A 24,564-nucleotide genomic window follows, 5' to 3' on the forward strand; every position below is an offset into this window, starting at 1 on the left:
CAACTAGAGTTTCCTCACAAATAACACCATATTGGCATATGCATGATACCAATATGTTCCAAACTGCCACATGCAAAAATGGGATTTTTCATGGAGTCATATTTTGAGTTCTATTGGTCACAGAGATAAGGGCAATCGCCAATAATGTTAACCTTCTGGGAAAGGTTTTAACCTGACCATCACTGTACCTAATGACAAAAAATCGGACAATAATATCGTAGTTGTGAAGTAAGTGAAACAGTAACAACAGTAAAACAAACAGGTTTTGAAGTTACATTCAACTAATAAGAAAGTAAACTGTAGTTATATGAACAAGCGGTCGCCAGCCTAAATAGGCAATGCAGTATCAACATATATAGTGAAGCAGGAATAACTTCACCTAAGAAAACTAACTGCACTTGATACTCTTAACTAATCTCTTCCAACTCAGTTAACAGCTTGCCCTAGCAAACAACACTATAGCTAACCCTTATGCAAAACATAGAATGGCCAACAAATGCAGTGTACACACTGTCTCACAATAACAGTTTCTGTTGGCAAAAAAGTACTATACAATATGAGGAACAAATGCAGAAGGACATATGAACCTGCTAACAAAGTCTGGATGGTAATAGAATAAACTACTACTATTTTAACTAACTATCACAAAAATCATCATGATTTAAAACTGTACTGATTCCTATGAGCTTCAGAAATTTGCACATGAAATTACTCTAATATTAAAAAAAAGTTTTGGTATTGAATAAATGATTGAAGTGATTACTGCACTTGGTCAAAAAGAGCCTTTACTTTCATTATCATGTAAGTTAAGTATCTTATTGGGTCCCTTAAACTGGTATGTTTCGAAGAACAACTAACAACTGTAAATAATAATGCACAAAATTAAGAACATAGCAATATGTTTAGTTACAACTTTAAGTATAACTAATAAAGTAAAATGAGTTCAACAGGTAACAAGGGGTCTTAACGACTAGTCTCTTATTGCACTTCAAGTCATACTGGCTTTGTAAAGGACTATCCAACTTGAATATCTACTTTAAAACAACATATACAAAAATTATTACAAGTTTACAAACTTGTTCAAAGAGAAGTAATACTGCTGTCTTTTTATAACTTTTACTTATAGACAGCTATAAGTACTTTATATTTTTGTCTCATTGGTTATTTCAACGGTAGCTTTTTATTTAATATAAAGCTTTCTTTATGAACACACTTTAGGAAATTTTAAGATGAAATCATTTACAGATGAAATCATTTACTACTGTACAGAACACTAACAAACTTCATTCACCACAAAGTTAATAAAAACTCCAAAATGTCTTACTCCCAAAATTGTTAGTTTAATAAAAACAGGACAATCGAAATTAATTCACTTGGAAAAGACCCAGTCTAGAAATGTGGCTGGGGATAATTTGATAATAATAATTAGAAACTCGACATAAAGTTATTATACAATTCGTAGTACCTGATCCATTGGCAAGAAACAATCAATGCCTTCTCTGCACAATAACAATGGAGATACCATCGAAGACAGTGTTGCCAAAGCAGAATTACTAAACACAGCCTTCCGAAATGCCTTCACAAAAGAAGACGAAATAAATATTCCAAAATTCGAATCGAGAACAGCTGCCAACATGAGTAACGTGGAAGTAAATATCCTCGGAGTAGTGAAGCAACTTAAATCACTTAATAAAAGCAAGTCTTCTGGTCCGGGCTGTATACCAATTAGGTTCCTTTAGGAGTATGCTGATGCATTAGCTCCATACTTAACAATCATATACAACCATTCCCTCGACGAAAGACCCGTACCCAAAGACTGGAAAGTTGCACAGGTCACACAAACATTCAGGAAAGGTAGTAGGAGAAATCCACTAACTTACAGGCCCATATTGTTAACGTCGATATGCAGCAGGATTTTAGAACATATATTGTGTTCAAACATATTGAATTACCTCGAAGAAAACGGTCTATTCACACACAGTCAACATGGGTTTAAAAAACATCGTTCCTGTGAAACACAACTAGTTCTTTATTCACATGAAGTGCTGAGTGCTGTTGACAAGTGATTTCAGATCGATTCCGTATTTCTGGATTTCCAAAAGGCATTTTACACTGTATCACGCAAGCGGCTCGTACTGAAATTGCGTGCTTATGGAATATTGTCTCAGTTACGTGACTAGATCTGTGATTTCGTGTCAGAGAGGTCATAGTTTGTTGTAATTGACGAAAAGTCATCGAGTAAAGCAGAAGTGATTTCTGGCGTTCCCCAAGGTAGTGTTATAGGCCAATTAATGTTCCTTATCTTTATAAACGATTTGGGAGACAATCTGAGCAGCTTTCTTCGGCTGTTTGCAGATGACGCTGTCGTTTATCGACTAATAAAGTCATCAGAAGATGAGAGGAAACTTCAAAACGATTTAGAAGAAATATCGGAATGGTGCGAAAAGTGGCAGTTGACCTTAAATAACGAAAAGTGTGAGGTAATCGACATGAGTGCTAAAAGGAACGCATTAAACTTCGGTTACACGGTAAATCAGTCTAATCTAAAATCCATAAATTCAACTAAATACCTAGGTATTACAATTACGAACAATTGAAATTGGAAGGAACACACAGCAAATGTTGTGGGGAAGGCTAACCAAAGATTGCATTTTATTTTCAGGACACTTAGAAAATGTAATAAAACCACTAAAGAGACTGCCTACACTATGCTTGTCCATCCACTTTTAGAATACTGTTGCACAGTGTAGGATCCTTACCAGATAGGACTGACTGAGTACATCGAAAAAGTTCAAAGAAAGGCAACACGTTTTCTATTATCGCGAAATATGAGAGAGAGTGTCACAGAAATGATACAGGATTTGGGATGGACACCATTAAAAGAAAGGCGTTTTTCGTTCCGACGGAATCTTCTCACGAAATTCCAATCAACAACTTTCTCCTACGAATGCGAAAATATTTTGTTGACAACGACTTACATAGGGATAAAATAAGGGAAATCAGAGCTCGTACAGAAAGATAAAGGTGTTCATTCTTCTCGCACGCTATACGACATTGGAATAATAGAGAATTGTGAAGGTGGTTCGATGAACCCTCTGCCAGGCGGTTAAATGTGATTTGCAGAGTATCCATGTAAATGCAGATGTAGATGTATGTATTTAGACAACAGTTCTGCTGAAGGTGATGGCACTTGTAGCAAATTACAGTGGCTATAAACGTGACAGTAAAGCAACCATGGTTCTTGATGTTAGCCACATCCTGATATAACTCTTTTTGGCATCATAAATTTAACCAAACTGGGCCAATGACAATTCCAAGGTCGATGAACCAATTTACATTTTACCATAGGCTAATTTACATGGTCATGAGCTCTTCTCATCTTAATTTATACATCTAAATTAACCACTATATCTGACCAACGCTGTCACTGACCACTCAGTATCACAGTCAGTACTGGAATATCACTCATCACATAGGAATCGAGCACCTTGCATGCCAAGAACATCTCTTCCAGTCCCACCAAACTACTTCCATAGAGGTAGGATTTTACTACTAGTTTTACAGTTGGCTCCCCTGCTTATGGATCAATAAAATATACAGAGTTTTTACAAATTATTACTTCCACAGAGTACTACAATGGTATAGTTACAGTATAATTTCTTAAAACATAGTGGATTCCTTAAAACCCCAAAATGATCAACATAATCATTACATATTTACTCAACCAAAGATACAGACTATGCAGATACACTAGTGTACAATGTCAGCAGAGAACTTATACCGAATTTACATACATGTATCGATTATTGGTGTTAAAAGTGGCCAAGTGTTTTGGATAGGCCTTGGTGCAAAGACAATTTGTATACCTGTGGGAAGAACAGGCATACTGTAGCTATCTTCAGTACGGGGTCAAATTTAACAATACACACTTCCTGCAACCTAAGTAAACTGAGCAAATCGGTTGGTTGTTTTGCATTAGGTGGGTCTAGGGTGGACCTAAGATGCCTTTAAAGAGGCACCATTTGTTTATAGATAGTTTCTGAGTAAACCCCCAAAAAACTATAATTTTGTAGTGCCAAAAGTACCAATTGTAGGGATGGCCACTTCTATAGTTTTGATCCATGACAAATCGTGAAAATTTTTACTGTATGTTCTTAAGATGGTGATTTCAGAGAACTTCTATTTTTGTCGTTACAATTATCTGCTAATGAGATTTAGAAGTTCAAAATTACCATACAAACGCAGAAAGTTGCAAAAACAGGCTTTTAGACTTTCTGTGTGTGCCTCAATTATCTGAATAACTAGCTAAAGAAAATGGCCCAAATTTTAACTGTGCCTTCTTCAGACTTTTATCTAAGACTGCCATTTTCCCGTTTTCAAAAATCTGTATCCGTTATCCAGATACAGTTGAAAACCCACTATTTTTGGCTACCAGAGGTACAGATTATGAGGGTTGCCACTTCTTTACTTTCCATTTATAGTAAATCGTAGACATTTGTACAATATGTTTCTAAGACGATGTTCTCAATGAGACTTGAAACTTTTTTCGATATCATTATCAGTTACCGAGATTCAGAGGTTCAGAGTTACTGTACTTATGCACATGAAGTATGTAGATAATTTCCAGTCTGAGGCTTGAATGCAGTTTTAAATAATGTAGTGAATACATAGCAAGGGTTCTGTACTTGCAAATCAAATACATCATTTTTTGGTATACTGTTGGTGTAGCTTAAAAATGTTGTGCTTTTATATGAAAAGTAGTGCACAGTGATCTTGCATTGGATGGGAAACAGTTTTGTGTTAACCTAATGTTACATATACTTGCTTGTTGTTTATATGTGTCAAAGTATGTAAATGTGTTTAAATATAAACTGCCATAACTTTGCTGACCTACAGAACCAGCAGCCTCAGTCCTCATTATACCTTCCTCACCAATAATTTTGGCGCGTGAATATTTCTCACTTTTTGTGCCGAAATAGAGTAGCAAATAAACTGTTGTGGTAGAAGATACAGCAGACAGTGCCAATGAGAGAGAAAGAGAGAGGAGACCGTGATGGTGAGAGAGAGAAAGTGGCAGTGAAAGAGAAAGAAAGATGTATAAAGACCACAGCAGTGGGACTCAGAGAAAGTCAGTGATGATCAGTAAGAGTAGTAAACGGGAAGAGAGTTGGATGGAAATAATAGAAGTGAGTGCAAAAGAGAGAGGAGACAGTGAAAATGAGAGGTGAGATGAGCGGAGACCTTATATAGGCTTGAGGGGTCTGGACACCAGGTGCCCCCCTACACCCAGTCGATCTTGAACACATAAAAAAATGTCGACCTTACTTCATCCCCTATACTCACATGTTAAAGTATCCTGGTCAGTGGGTCAAAACCACAATTAAACCATACCCAAGGACATGAGTGGAAACGAGACAATGGTGATTGAAGAGAAAGATAGGAAGCTGTAAGCAGAACAAAGGAGACAGTGACCATGGGAGAGAAAAAGAATGAGACAAAGACAACAGCAGTGAGACAGAGAGACAGTGAAAGTAGCAGAGAAGGAGACAAATGGTAAATAAGAGTGAGAGAAAAGGATGAAAACAATGAGAGTGGGAGCGATAGACAGAAGAAAATGCCAGTGGGAGAAAAAGAAGACAGTAGCAGAGAGACATGTATAGATAGTTGCAGTGAGAGAAAAATGCTAGGTGTGAGGGCTTCACTACACAGAGAGCCTGGAGAAAGAGATTTAGAATGTTGTGTGTTAAAAGAGTGAGAAGACATGAGTGGAAAGTAGACTATAGTGGTTGAAGAGAAAGGTGGGAGGCTGTAAGCAGAACAAAAGAGACACGTTTGCATGTCAAAATTCTTGGTGAGGAAAACAGAATGAGAATTGAGGCAGCTGGTTCCCCACTTTCCTGTCAGTGTCTTTTAAAGAGAAACTTATTCACCTTTTTTATGCTCTGGCTGGAGCATTTTTCAAACGGTGACATTATGCTTTGAAAAAACGAAAAATATGCTTTTCTAACGTTTATTTCAAGTACACAATCCATAAGTCACCTAAACAGGTAAATTATTTGCGACAACTTAACAGTGATATATAGTACATGTTGACCCCGAGATAGTTTATCATATAAATATACCATCAAAAACTTAACATACTTTGTGTCAGATGACAAAATTTTGTCTTTTAGTCTAAAAACCAGCTGCTGTGTTTTGTTTTCATTCAACAAGAATCTATTTCTTTTTAAACCAGTAAAATACTTCAACAATTCTCTTTGCGACACAAGTTTTGAGACTACTAAAGTCATTAGTACTGAGAAGAAAAGTAGTATTATCTGCATTTAGCAGTGCACTGCTTTTAATAAATGATAACAGGTCACTAATCATTCCTATGAATAAAAAAGGGCCCAGCTCAGATTCCCGTGGAATACCTAACTTAATTTACTCTATATGGATCATTTCTTTACAGACATAAACAATTTGCACATGGTTCTGTGGATAAGATTTTAATACTTTAAGGCTGCCATCTCTGAGCCACAGAAGTGCAATTTTTTCTAGACAAATGGTTCAGATGGCTCTGAGCACTATGGAACTTAACTTCTGAGATGATCAGTCCCCTAGAACTTAGAACTACTTAAACCTAACTAACCTAAGGACATCACACTCTATCCATGCCCGAGGCAGGATTCGAATGTGCGACCATATTGGTCACGCGGTTCCAGACTGTAGCGCCTAGAACCGCTCGGCCACCATGGCCGGCTTTTCTATACATTGTATATGCCCTACACAGTAAAAGATTTTTGCTTACATCAGAGAAAGTGACTTGAGCAAAGCCTTTGTTCTTCTCAAAAGCTTGAAGTAGGTATTTGACTACAGACTCTACCGTATCAATATTAGACAATTTTTCCAAAAGGCCAAATTGTGCTCCTGTAATTATTCCTATATTTTCAAAGTAAACATAAAACTGTTGGTAAATAATATCTTCAAATTCTTTAGAAAAATCTGGGACTATGTAATTTGGCCCATAACTTGAAGGCGACTCTATATCTCCCTTTTTATGTATTGTAACTATCCTTGACACCTTAAGCTCATCAGGAAAGTACGGGACGTTAAACACTAACCACCACCACCACCAGGAAAGTATTCCTCAGATACACACTTGTTTATACAGTACATCACAGGGTACAAAATATATCGATTGCTTTCTTTAGCATGTTGCAAGATGTGTCATATATATCAATATTATCTGATCATTTCAACTGATTTTTTTGAAAGTAACTATGGAATAGCATTTTCTACTTCTTCGATTGATTTAATAAAATATTATTTAATTTTTGGGGACAGATATTAATATTTTGTTACCCGCACTTTTGGCGGCACCATTTATCAGTTTCCAAGCAGCTTTGCCCTTACTGTGGGAATTCTCAATACTGCTGCCATTGTCTGCCTTTTTGGATTCCACGACGACTTTTTATATTCTTTCGTATATGCAGCGTAGGCTAACCTGGCATGATCAGTGTTAAGACAGCAACGTAACTTGATGTTTCAGATTTGTCAGTTATTTAGTGTCCATGGGTTTGGTCTTTTTGGACTCCTTGTCAATTACTTTGTTGAATGTATACGTTAAATGGCTTCACGTCGTCCCACTTTCGGGACTGATGAAGGCGTAGTAGGAAAAAAAGTTAATAAAGCCTTTTCATTAAGCCTCGGAATTAGTTCTAGCATACACTTTAATATCTCCCTCATCTGCAACCCAGTCCACATGCATACAGAATTTTACGCGTTAATAAACTACATATGTTATAGTATTCTGTAGTAAAGAAATAGCGTAACCGTCAGTTCTCTCTAATTGAGGCGAATGTTATTGTTTTGAAAGTCATTTTCGTTTCACGTGTGAACCAAACGGCCACGAAAGTCGATAGACAGCTCTTTGCGGCTTTGATACAGTAGGTGACGTTAAAATGATGTCACGTATGCGTGCAGACCAAAACATTAAAGCATGTTTTGCAACAACCTGTTTCAGCGCCGCTCTTCATCTGTTTACCCCCACCACCTGAATATTTACAGACAGACCGTAGGTGTGACGTTATACAAGGAAGGAGGAAAACAGAATTAAGAGTAAATGTGTGAAGATCGTTAGAGCGTCATATGTCTTATCGCCGACACGAAAAGCTGTGTCGGCTTTTCTTTATAATGTGTTTTGCGTGTTCCTCGCTGTTCGCAGCTATGTTGTTGTCATGCACATGAGCCGGGCGAATTCATTGCTTTCGTAGTGTCAAACTGACAGACATCTGATTGGCACAACACCGGATGTAAAATACAGGAAATTCAGAATTGATGGCGTCTGAAAATTGCTTCTGCTCTACTTGTTGAGAAAGAGATGTGCAGAGATTCATGTCAAATTATTCATTCACTTTAAGATAATTAATTGCACTACACAGATATGGGAGTTCCAGATCCACAAACTAAGTTGCACGAACTAGATGTAACGATTCGTTTGAAACTCATTGAGAAATTGTTGATTGATGACAACTGGAAGAGACTAGCGGATCTGATGCGAGTGCTTGGGTAAAGTATTAGATATTTTGAATGAAACTTTTGCATGATAACTGACGTGTTGTTTTTAGCAAATTGTGAAATAACACATTTAATTTCTTGGCCTGTAAAAATAATTTTGATTTTCGTATATCGCGTGAGAATGCGTCTGTGGAAAATTCATTAACGATTTCGCACCAGTTACTAGCTGTAAGCAACGTGTAAATTTAGCGGCATAGAAAAATGTGTAACAGGACATGTCACATGCAGTGTTGTTCAGTTTATTTTTTGCTCGTGCATGGTAGCTGATAATTATCGTGATAGAGTATTAGGTTCACTATCAAATTTCATATACAGACAAAGGCAGATGTAACCCTTACGTTCGGACTGCATTTACCATATTACATTAGAGTACCTACATAAAGGCTGCAGGTGTATTAATTCACAACAGGATTACACTTCACTAAAACATCAATGAGTGTTACATATTTTGTGTGTGCAGTGTAACATCTGGCATTTAGTTTCATTTTAAGTAGGCTACTCATTCTGTAGACTGTACTCTATAAGAGTTACAGTTTTATGCGATTTTTAAAATGCTGGATTGCTTTTATGCACTTAATTGAGCTACGTTGCTAGTCCCCCCACCTCTAACTGAATGCTGTGAACACTTATACTGATCTTTTTAAAAATATCATTTGCCTTTGGCTACTTGTGTGTTTTTTGTCTTTAGCTGCCACTCAGTTCATTTTTCAGAAATATTGTGCTGAAGGGCTTTGTTTTGGAAGGGGATGGGAGGGGGCAAGAATTTCAGCATTTGGTGGGATAATACCTAAATTGAATTGAGAGGAATGGGGACAATGTGATAATACTGGAATCCTTTTCCACACAGCACTTCATTTGTTTATAGACATCCCATGAAACACTACCAAAAAAAGTTATGGAGTAATAAGTGACGCAGTTATGCCAAATGGACTTTAGTTGAAAATGTTGGTAACAGGTTGCCTTTTTGTAGCACTTTTGCAGGTCTGTAGTATAGTCAGTATAAGAAGATTCCTGGCAGCTAACAGCACTGTTCCCAGCTTTCAGCAGTGTAGCATTAACGGCTGCAGATGAGAACAGTAGTTGTTTGTATAGCTGCGAGAACACGAGTTGCTTCCATAGAGATGTTTGCAAAACAACATGACCTGATCGATTGATTTGGGCGCCCGAAGCTGCCACGCCCAGCCAACTGCAAGTGTCGGGGGATCTTCTTTCGCCAACTAGAGTACAGCTGCTTGTGTCATGCATTGCCCTTTTGGAAATATTGTTGTTTTTCCTGCATGTAGGTAAATTATAACTAGATTTTCACTTTGTAACAACTGTGCTAACTCGGGCACTTGTTATACTGTAAAATAAGATGATCATCATTCGTTGAAATGGAACTTTAATGACTGCTGGTCTGGCTTTGTGCAATCTGATTCAAACTTAATGTTAATAAAGTCTCATAAATTTTAGAGATATGTTAACTAGAAAGGCTTAAAACTGATATGTTTTGTTGTTAAACCAGTAGTGAACCTGTAGAAGTCATCACAGATATGCTTAAATCAATGAGATTGGAGATAATACTTCTGCCTAACATCTTGATATAGTGTCAGGAGACGAGAGACAGTGGTGAGACACTGGATTTGTATTAGGGTAGTTAGCAGCTCAAATCCCTGTAATTTAGGTTTTGCATTGATTTCCCCATAAACAGTTAAGAATGGTTCCTTTCTAAAAAGCACAGCCGAATTCCATCCTAATCAGATTTTGTGCCCTCTTTAATGGATTCTTTTTTGATTGGACCTTAAAACATATTCTTTTTTGGGAGAGCCATTCCTTGAACTATGTTACAGCTTCAGTAGCAAGAAAGAAAAGCAAGTAATAAATTAATGTAAGAGAAAAGATGAAATAAGTTTAATTTCTCCATAAAAAATACGTACCTTTTTGTAAAAAATGTTCTTTCATGATCTCAAAACTTCCATTCTCAATCCATTACACTTTACTGTCTAAATAGAAATACATAAACAGAAGGATTTTGTCTGATTGCAGCAGGTAGGTTTCATAGTGTTTTAAAATCTCTTTGAACTAGTCCACTTATTTTATAGACTTTATATTCATTTTTGGTACTATGGAATCAAATTAAAGAGAGAGGTAGCTAGTAATATCAGTCACCTGACAACATGATCGGGAATCACCCTTCATCCTTGGAGTGAAAGGTAATCATTAGGACACCCATCTTTTGACACATGTTTAATGTAATATTTAATTTAGAACTGGTAATATTTCTTATACCAGTTGTATTTATTTTCTGAAGTTCTCCAAATCGGGTAGCCCTCACTGAGAAGTTACTACTCGTTCCACATTATAAAATTACATTCTGTTGCGTTTTATTGTCAACATATGTACAGTGGGGGAGGGTTGTAAATCATATATTTTACTAATTAAAATAATTTAGGGTGAAGTGGGGTAAGTATAAACATGGGGTTAGTGTAACCACGGCTTATGGTGCCTTAAAGAGGCTGTATTTTTACCTCTGACATATCACACATATTAATTTACTCCTTTCTTTGTTATATTTCACCATAAGTTGTCAAATCTGACATAAATTGGTAGTTAAATTTTGGACTTGAATTGACGTCTACATTTTCACTCTGCAAGTGAGTGACATGCTCAGAATTTGGTGGTCTGTCATATTAGCAGTTTTAAAGATAACTGCACAATTTGTTGGTTACAAACTAACTTTTGCATGACAATTTCAAATATGAGATTCATTTTACTCTACTGATAAAGCTCTTGATATGCCAGGCATGGTTACACTTACCCCAACTTTTTCCCATGTGGGGCAAGTGTAACCAACAGGCTGGGACAAGTGTAACCAGAGGGGGGTTACACTTGCCCCAAACAAACTTACTGGAACAGATTTATTTATTTAAGCCATAACCTTGGTTTTGCTATCACACTAGCTCAACTAAACTGGCCTTCCTGTACGTATGGATACCAGAATACTTGATGTGCTGGATTTGTAGGCCTACTGAGTTTGTGTGAGATATATTTTATTTTTTATTTAAGTCTACTATATTTTTAAACCACGTTTCCTTTTATAAAATATGACACAGTCCGACAGTGTAGTCCCACTGGTAAAGCAAAGAAGAGGAGGATTGCACCAGGAGCTGAAGTTATCACTTTTCAAGATGCCATCTATAAAGAAAAAGAATTTAAAGGAAACAAGAATAATAAGGAGAAAGCAAAATGAAAAAGCATTATCGACATCAAAAGGGCTTGGTTATGAAAAGTAAATCTTCCAAATAAAGTGCTGTTACTTTATTCGAAATGGCATCTCGGAATGTTGTGGAAAAAAATCCCTGATTGCTCATGTGGGTAACAAGAAAAAAAGACTGGAAGTTGAATCAACAAGTGAAGAAAGTGAAACTGAAGGAGGCCTATCTTTAATAAGTAGTGATGAAGAAAATGGGACCATAATAACACTGGACAATATCAGGAAAGAAATGATAAACTGTGAAGAAGAAAAAGAGGCAAACTTTTTTGAAGCTAAAGATAAAATTACAGTTGGAAACTATGTTCTGGTAGCTTTTGCAACAAAATGTAAGAAAGTTCATTTTATTGGCCAAGTTACCAAAATTAGTGATTTAGGAGATCCATAAGTGATTTTCCTCAGATGCAAAAATAAGACAAAGTATGGCACCACATCCTGCTGGCCTGATAGAAGAGATGAGATGCAAGTTCCATCCTCTGATGTCATTTCAGTGTTGCCTGAGCCTACTTTGAGTCGCAGGAGAGACCTGACATTTGGTGTTACATTTGATTCATACAACATTCAGTGACTAAATAATAGTTAGGGCCTAAGTGTGAATATAATAAGTTGAATGAGGGCAGTTTAGCATTAAATACAAATTGCCAACTTTAGTTCAATTACCATGAAAAATAATAGAAAGTGAACTTATAAAGTGAATTTTTCTTTTCTCTTGATACTAGATATTTTATTATTTTTGTTAAATTGCCTACTAAAGAAAAAATATTACTTTTGTCGAATTTAAACTAATCAATTACTGGCCAAAAACAAAAATAAATCATCTATGAAGCATTCTGTTTCAGTGTTTTATGGTTTAGGCTAACACTTATTTTTTAGTTTAGCTAACATTTTCTGTGTATTTCATAATATACAAAGAGGCGTGTGCAAAAAAGTTCATATCGTGAGTAAAATTTAAGATATTTTAATAATTTAAAAATCCTCAAATTCAGTAAAAATTCGGTAATCAGGTCACTTACCCCAAGTCTCTTTTTACAATGCTCTGTATGGGTACAACGATGTGGGGTTACACTTGCCCCGAACCATGGGGCAAGTGTAACCTCACAACACAAAATTTTGTAAACAATTAATTGACCATATAATTTTTTATTTCAAAATCATATCTTCAATAACAATTTGGTGTCAAAGTTGAACTATGCCAAAACGTGGTTACACTTACCTCACTTCACCCTACACGAGTCTTCCACTATCTGTGACTTTCAATTGAAGTCAATATAGATTCACTAGTAACTCTATTTTGTAGAGTTACTATTTTGTAAGGTCATTATCAAATATTTACTTCAGAATTGGCCAACATAAATCCATATAGCATAGGCCTGCTGTTAGTCATTATACTCATCATATCTGGTGAAGTGATGTTTTGGAAAGAAATTTTGTATGTATGTAGAATATGAATAATAGGCCTGTTTTGTTAACACTTCTGAAAGAGAGCTATTTCTGTAGAGGAATATCCTGTTTGTGATCTATAAGAATATAGTCTTCTTAAATGTAAGGAAAACAGAAATTATGCATTGCATTATGTACCTGTAAATAGATGACATGTAACCATTCATAGACTGTAAGGAGATGTAACTTTTGTACGAACAAACTTCCCATATCATTAATTTCATTACAAGTATGATATATTGAATATGTAACTCAGCTTTGTATACAACTAAGAAAAGCACACTGTTGCTGTGCATATAATTCAATAATTTTTTAAGAAGCCCTTTTGCATTCTGCATAAGAAATCATCATATTTTTATTTGTGAGAAGTCTTTGCTGCCTGTTCACAAAAACTATCACATACTTTGTACCCTTTTCCACTCATTCATTACATTATTGCATATCCTTACCACTGATACTAGTTCAGTGTCATGAATATTCGTGACATATACGTGCCATGAGAATGTAAATAAATGGTAGTGATCCAACATTTGTTGTTTCTTACATCAATAAAATATGTAGTACTACATGCTACTGTGAAATTAGACCAAAGACATCAGAGCCTGACCTTGAAAAAAGGACAAGTTGTCAAGACTTACATCTGTAAGTGGAAATCAGACAAAAAGTGCTACCACCGACAATGTTTTAAATTGATAATGAGTTGTATCTAGTAAAATAAAGACACAGTTTTTGCAAAGATGAATTTGAAATTCCCATAATACTTCGGAAAGTAACTATGACACTGTGCCCACACAAATGAATTTTATGAATATTCAATTATATACAAGGATGGAATGGGTAATAACAATTGCTAACTTTACAGGAGACACATTGAGCAGCTGTTAGTCACATAATGAAGGTGCACATTGTATCTTAGCTTCTGGGAATTCTTTTCCCAAAGAAAATGTTCAATTATTGTGTAAAACATTCAATTTTTAGTGGATATGCTACTTTTTTGTCAGAAGCCAATTTACATGTTAGGATTGTTATCTCAGTTTGTTGTCTTAGTAGAGTGCTATGGCAACAGCGAACACATGAACTTTCATTTATGAATAAGAGCAAAAGCTGCTGTGCATCGTTTACTTGGAGGGAACATTGTAATGTCTTCAGTAATGAACGATAATGCAAGTTTTCAGTCTTGGTTTGGTGTATGTATCAGAAAGATAGATATCTAAAATAGATTGAGGGGTATTTCAAATGAGCACTTTACTTGTCTTAAATGAAAGTCATGATTGTAGTGGCACCTCAGTGTTCTGTGGTGCCATGAGTGCTGATTTACATCACACTGTCAAAATATTTTGGAAACAGCTGCCTGAGGTTCTGTGTTCTGCAACATCACACTCTTAGACTAAACCTTTTACCTTCCTTGATTGTAGATAATTCATAGTAACAGGCTAATTGTCTTGTCAATTCTTTTTAGGGATAATTCTACTCTAAAGTAAAACCTCTCAAAGCTGGAGTCTCTGTTGATAAGCATTTCCCTCCTGTTCCTGCACATGGATGAACAAAGTGTTGAGAACTCTTATTGCAAGAGTGTGTGTCATATTTCATATGCAAGTTGGCTAGATTGCAACAAGCATGGGAAATTGATGGGACAATCTCGTATTTATGACCACTACAACCTTATGACCCAAATGTGATTTGTACACACATAATAGCACTGAAAGGACAAGCTTATAACGTGACAGAACCAATGACTGAGCATGTACTTTCAGTCTCTCAGCTCACTGTGCACTAATACATTTCTGACTGCAAATCCAACATTGTGATTCACACAAGTGGAAGCCACTCTTCTCGGTGCAGGTATTACAGCAAATTCCACCAAATTTGCAATTGTTGTAAGCCAGCTGGACCATAAATATGTCATGAAGATTGAAGATGTGATCACTGCTCCACCTACGACGAGAACTTATGAAAAATTGAAGACAAAATTAATCTGTAGGATGTCTGTGTCACAAGAACGAATCATCAGGCAGGTTTTGATGCAAGAAGACATTGGCGACAGGAGACTGTCGCAATACTTGAGTGTCTCAAAACAACATGGACTGAGATGCATTGGCTGATATGATATTTAATGCAGTAATTCCCACTCGGGTAAATGCAGTGACAGCATCAAGCAACAGCTTGTCGCCACCTCTGGTTACACATGCTGATTAGACATTCTGGCTGCCAGGGTTCTGTGGGTGCCACACAAGATCTGGAGACCAGGTGAGTAAATGTACTACACCTTGTACCCACTGGTTGCCAGATTATGTCTATTCGTAAGTGACTGCAAGTCAGGACATAAATCTTGTACCTATGTGTATTTCCACACATGCGGTTACACAGTAAGTGACCAACAACCCTTTTCTATCTGACTGCAGCTAATAATTCCTCCATACTGACATATGGTACACTATGGGTCAAGCTGGATCTCAGGTTGCAGCATGACAGCATGGAACTTTACTATTGCGGATGTGTGAGATGGAGCCCCATAATAGGGGCATATTCTCTAGCATATTACAAGCTGTTGCCAGACATGGCAAATGCGTGGTTCATTGGCAGAGCCACCAACTTAATGACTTTAGGCTTTCAACAAAATGCAGGAACACAAACGGCCAAGTTCGTACAAGCCACTATTGGCAAGTACGCAGGTTTTTTTTTTTTTTTTTTTTTTTTTTTTTTTTTTTTTTGGGGGGGGGGGGGGGGCAGGGTATACCATGGCAAAGTGCATCACATTAAAAACTACCAATAGTCCACTGGCATCCTGTTGAATCCAATAATTAGACCCGAACCAGCTAGCTATAGCAAAAGTGGAATTTGACAGTATGCTGTGGGAACATGTTACATGCCTGTCGAGTAGTTCTTGCTTCTCCCTACCTGACTTAGTACCAGAGAACTGTGGCTCATGACATCTGTGCAGGGATTATCAATGGCAAAAGTGTACCAAAGTGATACCTCATACTCTTGTTATGAGACTATAATTACTTGTTAAGTTGTGCAACCTTCTTCAGCATCCTAAATTTTACAATATCTACACTCAGACCCCAAAAGCAGACATACCAAAAATGGCCATAATCACCGCATTTGGTCTATTCGAAAGCCATTTCCTGACTTTTGGCCTCCAAAATGCTGCACAAATTTGGCAAAAGTTTATAGGCTCCATATTACAAGGTCTTCCCTTTTGCTTTACATATCTGGGTGATATTCTGTTTTTTCTTCTTTTTTTCCCCCAGCCTTGCCAGAAAAACAGCAGCAGAATCTAGCTGAGGTGTCTGAATGGTTATAATAGTACAGCATGGTTTTGAATACCGCCAATGCATTTTTGGTCAGAGGTGATTAACTTCCTGGGGCATAAGATCTAATCATCAGGTTCAGTACCTTTACCGGAGAAAGTTGTAACATCTTGCAAATCACGTAACCAAGAGCCTTTAAAGAATTGTGTCGTACCCCCAGTGTGCTTAATTTATGTTGCCGATACCTGCCACTTGTGGCCTGGTTGTAAGAACTTTTAACAGCAGCACTGACAGGACCAAAGAGCAAAAGTAACTCACCAGTTTTGTGGACATATAATATGATCTCTGCTTTCAGTGCAGCATATCAGAGCATAGCGGGTGATGCATTACTCGGACACCCCGAGCTGAATGCACCCTTCACATTATAGGTCAATGCAAGCCAGACAGCAATTGTCTCGGCATTACAATTTCTGTGCAATGGTGCATAGTAGCCACTAGGTTTCTTTTCTCATAAGCTGTCACAGTCCCAACGGAGAACAAGTGGAGCAATTATGACTGAGAGCTTGTGACAATCTATGAGCCTGTTAAATACTTCTGACCACAACCAGAAGCCAGGGAGTTTACCATTTACAATTACCATAAACAACTTAGTTATGCTTTCCGTCAAAACAGTATCAGTTGTTCACCTCAGCAGCACAATCGACTTGTAGACATCACCCAATTCAGCACATGTGATAGGCTCGTTTCTGGGATCAACAACATAGTAGCCAACTGCATTTCCCATGTCAGCAGCTTCTCACATACGGTTCATTTCATTCAACTTGCCAAAGCACTACAGAGTGACCAAGTACTATGTGATTTACTCAAAGGTAAGGGCTGACATTAAGTTATATTGTAACATGTCAAATGGTAAACTTCATCCTTCTTGCCTCACATTCTGAATATGTGCATTCGACAGCCGACATAATCTTTGTCATTCTGGAGTCCGACCAACAACTATACGAACAGGCATCAAATGTCCACTCATCAAGGTTAACTGCCATGGGGAACTTTTCTGATACAACTGCTCACTTTGTGCCCTTCCATAATGCCATTGTTGGCTGTTTACCTCGATCAGAGGCCAATGTGACCTACTGACAATAATCAACAGCTTCATCCACTGGCTGGAAGCATTGTAGGTAACATTTCAGCAGAGACGTTAGCTTACACTTTTGTTTCCACCCGGATATCGCATTTCGGCTGTCCTCTACAAGTTACAATGGACTGCAGACACCAGTTTGAGTGGGACTTGTTTTTCCAGCTTACTAAAGTCTGTGGCACAGTATACCATAACATAAGTTACCCCCCAGCCAGTAGCTAGATGACGGAATGCTGGCATCATTCTCTCAAGGCAGCCATCATATGCCAGGATACAGATTGGACCGCAGCTCTGCCAATACTTTTACTTAGCCTGAGGAATAGCTACAACCCAGATTTAGACTGTGACTGCTGGATTCGTATATGGCGAAGCGTTATACAAACCAGGAGAGTTTGTAGACGCACATCCCCTACAGCTGCCTGACCATGACAACTGTGACTTTATTACTCAACTGAGGGGAAAATATTTCTCGCATTCGTCCCCAACAAGCATCAATACACAGTACAATTTCCAGTTATGTACATTAGGTCCTAGACAAGGTCACACACATCATGATTAGTAATACGGTACCCCCTAATTATGTTTATAGATTGTGCACAATATTCCTCTTTTTCTGTTATACACACGAATAATCTCTCCCTCCCTCCCTCTCCTCTTGCCATGGACACACTACCTTTGCACTATCCTTGAATAAACACACAAATTTAACACTTCACAGTAATAACATAAATTCCAGGATGAAAGCAAGAAACAAAAACTAAGGAACGTAATCACTCACGTGCAGCTGATTTGTGGATAGTGTATGAACATAGACTTTACTAGATTTTAAGATATTGCTCTTTTTGTATTTCAAGAACACATTTTCCCATACAATCCCCAACCTACATTAAGTAATCACTCAGTTGGCGGAAAGTGTTTACTGACGCCATTTTTGTTTAAAGATAAGTAGTTACCTGAGATTAAAAGAAGGGTAAAATTGTTAAAACCTGCAGATTATCAGTATGGATGGTGGGCTGTACAATAAGTGTTTTTCTGTGTGTGTATTCTGGTTTTACCATAAGTATGTTGTGGTACTTTTGCAGAAAAATAACACTAACCCCATTTAAACTTCTTGTTACATACTTACGGTGATATGCGGACAGTTTCTTTTTTTAAGTAACATGGAGACAGGGAACTTTATTCAAGTCTCATAAGTCTGATAGTGACACAAACAAGTGATCACGTCAGTACATCAACATCACTTGCACAGAAGCAATTAATTTGTTAAGAAAGGTAGGTTCTTGGTAATGAGAGCCAAAATAAAAACCATTCTCCTCATTAAGGGATTGAATTGATGTAATGTGTTGTATAAAATTCTCTCTCTCTCTCTCTCTCTCTCTCTCTCTCTCTCTCTCTCTCTCTCTCTCTCTCACACACACACACACACACACACACACACACACACACACACACACACACACACACAACCTGTAAAGATAACTGAAGCGAGAGGCAGAGTGAACCATAAATATTGGCATTGGGGGAGCCAGAAAATGGGATGAGGACAGAAACAGGGGACTAGGAAGGTATCAAACATAGCACAAGGACAGAAATTAGTGCACACTGATAACTGTGGGGCACAGGTTATTATGGATGAAGTTGATCACATTTGTATGTTCTTCAACTAGATTGTGAACTAGGTGTGATGAATGTAGTCTGGTTCTGATACATGGCTGATTTGTAACCAAGTCTACATAAATACTTGTGCTGTGATTGCAATACATTTTATGCTTATATCTTGACATTCCTATCTCATTAGAGGCGGATTGAAAAAAAAAGCTTTAAATTCAAATCTGACTTTTTCAATTAGAGCTTTGAAAATTGTGTAGGTGACCTTTGTCTCATCATATGTGCTATCTTAATTACACAGTTCCCACTTTGCTGTCATTATTTAACTCTCTAGCTATAGTAGTTGCCTTTTTTCCTTGTATTTTTTTTAAATACAGTACTACTTCTTTTTTAGATTTATCATAAAACCATTATCTCTTGTGTTTCTGTATTTTTTAATTTTTATAGATGAGATGTGTGAAGCAAAAAATAGCAGAGGTGACTGTTAACTCATGAAAGATAAGGGAAGGAGAGTCTAGGAATATAAGTGTAGGCGATACAGAAAACGGATACACAAAAATGTAAAAAGCAGCTAACAACATAGGGAAAGACATAAGTAAAAGAAACAACATCAGAAATTGCTTACTATGTATGTAGTTTGATAAAAAATTTGTTAGGGAAAAGTGGACAGAGGTATTCCTCAAAGTAAGAACAAAAGAAAAGAAGAACAAGAAATAGAGAGAGGAAATGGTAAAAAGACTTACATATTAACAGGGCTGATTGGAGTTCTGAGACACTGATTGGCATGGAAAATTCATATTACTCCCATAGTAAAGGCTGCATTAAGTTTAAGAATGTGGTGTTCAAAGTCATGTGACGTGTCTCCTATATAATCCAGTGGGTAGTTGCATATCCCTCCCATGTCATCATCCTCATGCTTTTAGCCATGTGTCATTTTTATTATCCTGTCTTTGTTTTGATTTCATACCATCCACTGACTATTTCATTCAGCATTCTTCTAGGTGTTTATTCTCTTTCATGTCAACATTCCCTTTCCACCGACAGTTTTCAGAATTTCTGACTTTTTACCTGTCTCCCCCCCCCCCCTCCTCCCCCCCCCCCCTCTGTACCACAACAGGCACTAATGGTCTTGTTACCTTGTACACATGTCAAAGTCAACAATAATAGTTTTAAGCCCTCAAGTTTAAAAGTATCCTTTCTTCACAGATTTTACTTTTTTATTTCCATCTCATCAGGTGTTGTTGGGTCTCCTGTATATCTGGTTCCTGGATGACTTTCCCATTCAATTTTTGAACAGCAAAATTTCAACTAACTATTTCCTTTCCATTTTTTTATTTGAAAGAACCACTGACTTAAATTCCTTCTACATTCACCCGTGCATGTCATTTTATGGCAATCTTAACAACTAGATGCCTTTTCTATCTCAGTTGCATTAAGATATACACCTATTCTTATTCTGCACTTGAGCTGATAAAAAATAATATTGCTTTGATCCAGTTAACTCAATAAACGTTCTGAGAGTGGGAACTGAAAGTTAAAATCTCTTTTGCCAGTCACCACAATGAATTGATGAAGTTGTGCATCATAGTATTTCATTTATTACTATTAGCTGGTTAATACCAGTTCAGCATTAAAGCCGTTTAAATATTAGAGCAGTATCAAATTTTTGCAACAGTGTGCTGAGGTGAAATAAGGAACTACTGGATCATTAAATAAAATTTCCTTTTTCAGACACGACACAGTTGAAAGACTTCAGTGCTTTAAAAATCCAGCTGAACGATTGATTGAGGAACTTGCAGCTCGAATGTGTCCAGTAAATATACTTGCCTTTGCACTAAAGACACAGGAACTGTTTGATGCACTTGCACTATTTGTAGAAAGAGGTATGTTCATACTGACATTCTTTATGTTAAATGAATGACAGTAGCGAATTAGATATAATTATTTCTTAAATTTAAGTGTAACAGTTAAGACTGAAATGACAAGTTACACAGTTGCCAAGACCGTATGTTCACCAAAACCAAAAGCTAAGAGAGATCTCATAATGATATAAAAATGAATACAGTATAGTGAGTGACAGAATGAAAGATTTGTACTTCAGGAATAATACAGATGAAAAGAGAGAAGGAAATTCATTTAAGAGGACCATAGAATAAGCGCAGCAGAAATTGAGACGTGGGACATACACTGATCAGCCAGAACATTATGACCACCTGTAGTAGCTGGTATGTCTACCTGTGGCACAGGTAACAGTGGTGATGTTCGTAGTACGGAAGCAATGAGGCTGTGGTAGGTCACTAAAGGGAGTTGACACCACACCTGCAAACATAAGTCACCTAATTCCTATAAATTCTGGGGAAGAGGGCATTGAGCTCTGATACCGTGTTCAGTGATATTCCAGATGTGTTTGATCATATTCAGAATTGGCGAGTTGGGAGGAGGAGGAGGAGGGAAAGGGGGTGGGGAGAGTGGCAGTACATCAGTTGGAACTCACCACTGTTTTCCTCGAACCACCTCAACACACTCCTGGCCTTGTGACATGTCACATTTTCTTGTTGCAAAATGCCAATGCTGTCAGGAAACATGATCATCATGAAGGGCTGTACATGGCGTGCAACAACTTTACAATACTCCTTGGCAATCATGATGCCTTGCATGATCTCCACTGGCCCCATGGATGCCCACATGAATATTTCCCAGAGCATAATGAAGCAGCGGTCAGCTTTTCTGCGTCCTGCAGTACAGGTGTCAAGGAGCTGTTTCCCTTGAAGATGATGGACTCACACCCTTCCGTCAGCATGATGATGAGAGTATCGGAATTCATCAGACATTGCAATTCTTTTCCACTGTACCAATGTGTGGTGCTGATGGTCGTGTTGCTATTTCAGCCGTAGTTGCTGATGTCATTGCATTTACATTGACACATACATGGGTCGCCGACTGCGGAGGCCTACCGTTAGGAGTGTTTGGTGCACTGCATATTCAGACACACTTGTACTCTACCCAGCATTAAAGTCTGGTGTTAGTCCTGTTCCGGCGTAACATAAAGTGCTGGCGCGATGGTCAAGGACGGAAGAGCAGAGAGGGCTGTGAGATGACATCAACTAATAGAACGCTGACAGACCTCTCTCTAGGACAACACCGAGACAAGAGTGGCATCTAGACCAAGAGAATATAAGTGCCACCACCACCTGGCCGCGGCCCAGTTGCAGTCTAGGCAGTCTACAAGATTGACAGCAGCGACTTAGGAGATGTATTTCTCGTCTTGTGTTTTGAATTGCATGTACTGAAGAGATTGCTAATGTTTCATGTCGCCTTTTGCTTGCGACATCTCATTGTACATTTCTCAAAGTTAAGTATTGTTAACTATCTTACTGTAATAAAATCTCATTAATTAGATTTGCATGAATTTTTGTCCAGAGAAAGCAGGTTTCCTAGGCACCCTTTATTAGATGAGTGGGCAGAACACAAGAAGAGAGAGAGAGAGAGAGAGAGAGAGAGAGTGTGTGTGTGTGTGTGTGTGTGTGTGTGTGTGTGTGTGTGTGTGTAGCAGTCACATCTGGATGGTTTTATATCGATAGTAGGTTGGTGCTCATATTGTTCCGGTTGATCAGTGTATATCAGATACATTGTGTAGAGCAAAATCAGAGCCTGGGAAGCATGTTGAAGTGTACATAGATTTAAAACCAAATAAAGTGGCCATTTTTTGTGAAATATTGGTATTTTTATGATTTTGGAGCCATTGATGGGTCAAGAACCACAAAAAATTTTGAATTCACAAAACCCCAAAAAAAGATTACTAACATCCTGTATCTTATAGTGGCCAAAGGATTTGATTTTCTACTTCTAAAAAACTTGTGTCTGAAAGGGTTTAAGATTATTTACAAACAACATATTTCCCTGTTCTTCTTAGTTTCTGGAGTATTTGGTTGGTCAGATTTTTCCTCAGAGTCCTCATTGTTCAGGTTCAGATTCTAAGGGCCACTTAATGTCTTTGTATTCCTCTTTGAAGTAGGTTCTAGTGTTTTTAAAAAGATAATCTCTTTGTTGTCTTGTCATCCCTGCTGGAATTACTGCATCAGGAAACCCATTGTCTTTGGGGAAGAAGTGGTGCACAAATTCATTTCCATCAATGTACAGTTTGCAGTGTACATTACCTTTCTAGTCAATGTTGAGCTGGAAGTGGTTATATTTAATTGTGTGTATTGCTGTGTTAGCATTACTATTCTCCAAGAAATTTAGCCAATCATATGTATTCACAGCAACTTTTATCTTTTTGATTCCAAAGCAACAGCAGAATTAAAATGTGCTTTAGGTATAGATTTCTCAATGAAATTATCAAATTCTTGCATGGAAGGGACATAAGTGATCCTAAACCTTTTCTTTAAAAATGTAAATGGTAAATCACATGTAAGTTTCTTGTGGCCTGCAGGCACGGATGACAAGAAATTCTCTTATTTTTGTTACTACAGATTCTCAAGGTAAGATACCCTAATAAGATTAATTCTCGTTCTGACCTATACAATTGTGAGCATGAATGGAGATTATGTCTTCTCCAAGACTATAGATTTTGTAATAATTGTGAAAAAGACTAACAGTAGTGGTGAATCCCCTTGCTGTTCCTACACATTCTGGGAGTGATAGTTTACTTGTTTGTTCACTCTCACACATAACCCGGAATATTCTAGTTCTGAGTGGGATCAGAAAATAAACAGGCCCCAGTCGTAACATATTACTAGGTATGTGGATCTGCAGAGCATCAAAACTTTAATGGACACAAGGTTTTTTACTATCTTCAGAATTTACCTTAGTCTTTGTGATTGTTCCCTTATAAAACTCCCTTTCTTTTGCAGTAAGTTGTACATGGGATCTCATTTTTTTCAGTATTTCCCATTTTAATTTCTTCCAGCTGTAAATCCATTGCAGTTCCTGATCTGAAATGCATTATTATCACATAAAGGTAGAAGTTTTTAATTTGCATTATATCCGTTGTTACTTCTTCCTGGTAATAGTTTGGCATCTTATTCTGCATAATTGTATAAAAATCTTAAACAAATTCTGAATCAGAAAAAGAAACCACATTCTTATGAAGTTTTCTTCTTGAATTACCATGTGGTTTGGAAGATAATCCTGTATCACTGTGTGTTTTTGTTCGGTGTTTTAATATTTTATTTTAATACTGTGGGCAAACATGTAAGTATTTTTATAAACACACTGACCTGTTACTAACTGATTGGTTCATGGTTGTTTTTTCGTAGTCTGTACATTGTGTTTACAAGCCGTCAAAGAAGAATTTGAAGTTACACACTGCACTT

General features: G+C 37.3%; 1 protein-coding gene across 5 annotated transcripts in view; it reads left to right on the plus strand.

Moving 5' to 3' along the window:
• Positions 1-7,951: 7,951 nt before the first annotated feature.
• LOC126266859 (mucosa-associated lymphoid tissue lymphoma translocation protein 1 homolog) overlaps positions 7,952-24,564 on the plus strand; it is a 115,414-nt gene continuing 98,801 nt past the window's right edge. Inside the window, exons 1-2 of one of the 5 annotated variants that reach the window (XM_049971475.1) lie at positions 7,952-8,550; positions 20,981-21,132. In XM_049971475.1, coding sequence (XP_049827432.1) covers positions 8,426-8,550; positions 20,981-21,132 — 277 coding nt within the window. In that variant the 5' untranslated portion in view covers positions 7,952-8,425. Of the gene's footprint in view, positions 8,551-9,545; positions 9,843-20,980; positions 21,133-24,564 lie in introns of those variants that run through there. The other 4 variants (XM_049971478.1, XM_049971473.1, XM_049971474.1 and 1 more) reach the window with 4 other exon arrangements.

This window comes from Schistocerca gregaria, chromosome 4 (genome assembly GCF_023897955.1).
Source record: "Schistocerca gregaria isolate iqSchGreg1 chromosome 4, iqSchGreg1.2, whole genome shotgun sequence".
NCBI classification, from domain to species: Eukaryota; Metazoa; Arthropoda; class Insecta; order Orthoptera; family Acrididae; genus Schistocerca; species Schistocerca gregaria.